This window comes from Antrostomus carolinensis, unplaced genomic scaffold (genome assembly GCF_000700745.2).
Source record: "Antrostomus carolinensis isolate BGI_N321 unplaced genomic scaffold, ASM70074v2 scaffold33538, whole genome shotgun sequence".
In the NCBI taxonomy this organism is placed as follows: Eukaryota; Metazoa; Chordata; class Aves; order Caprimulgiformes; family Caprimulgidae; genus Antrostomus; species Antrostomus carolinensis.
The window spans coordinates 1-334 of record NW_010334214.1 but is presented as its reverse complement, the minus strand read 5'-3'; the positions used below and the strand labels follow the sequence as shown (position 1 = coordinate 334).

The window sequence follows — 334 nt, the reverse complement described above, 5'->3', positions numbered from 1 at the left end:
TCCGTACAGATCGGATTTACTGAAAGCCTTAGAGAAGGGGAAAGAAGTCAAAGAGGAGGAAAGCATAGAGAAGATTCATCAGTTTCTCTCGAGGGTCACTCCCATCCTGGATGCAATTTATGAGATGTACACAAAGATGAACGCCGAGCTGAGCTACAAAGCCTAACGCTCACACGGGACTGGCTTGAAGAAGGTGTGATGGGTGCTACCTGTGTCTTCATCACTGGGGCAGCCGGGGTTGCTCCTGGCTGTTGGGAAATTCTCCTCTGGATCTGCAGTGACTAACCTGTTTTCTAAAAAAAAAATAATAATAATAATAATTAATTTTTCTAAT

General features: G+C 43.7%; 1 protein-coding gene across 1 annotated transcript in view; it reads left to right on the top strand.

Annotated features, from left to right (window-relative positions):
- The window catches only part of GLTP (glycolipid transfer protein), a gene marked incomplete at its 5' end in the record, with an annotated part of 1778 nt that extends 1612 nt beyond the window's left edge, over nucleotides 1-166 (top strand). Inside the window, one exon of the mRNA XM_010174153.1 lies at nucleotides 1-166. This exon is cut by the window's left edge and continues 9 nt beyond it. Coding sequence (XP_010172455.1) covers nucleotides 1-166 — 166 coding nt within the window.
- Between the last annotated feature and the right edge of the window lie 168 nt (nucleotides 167-334).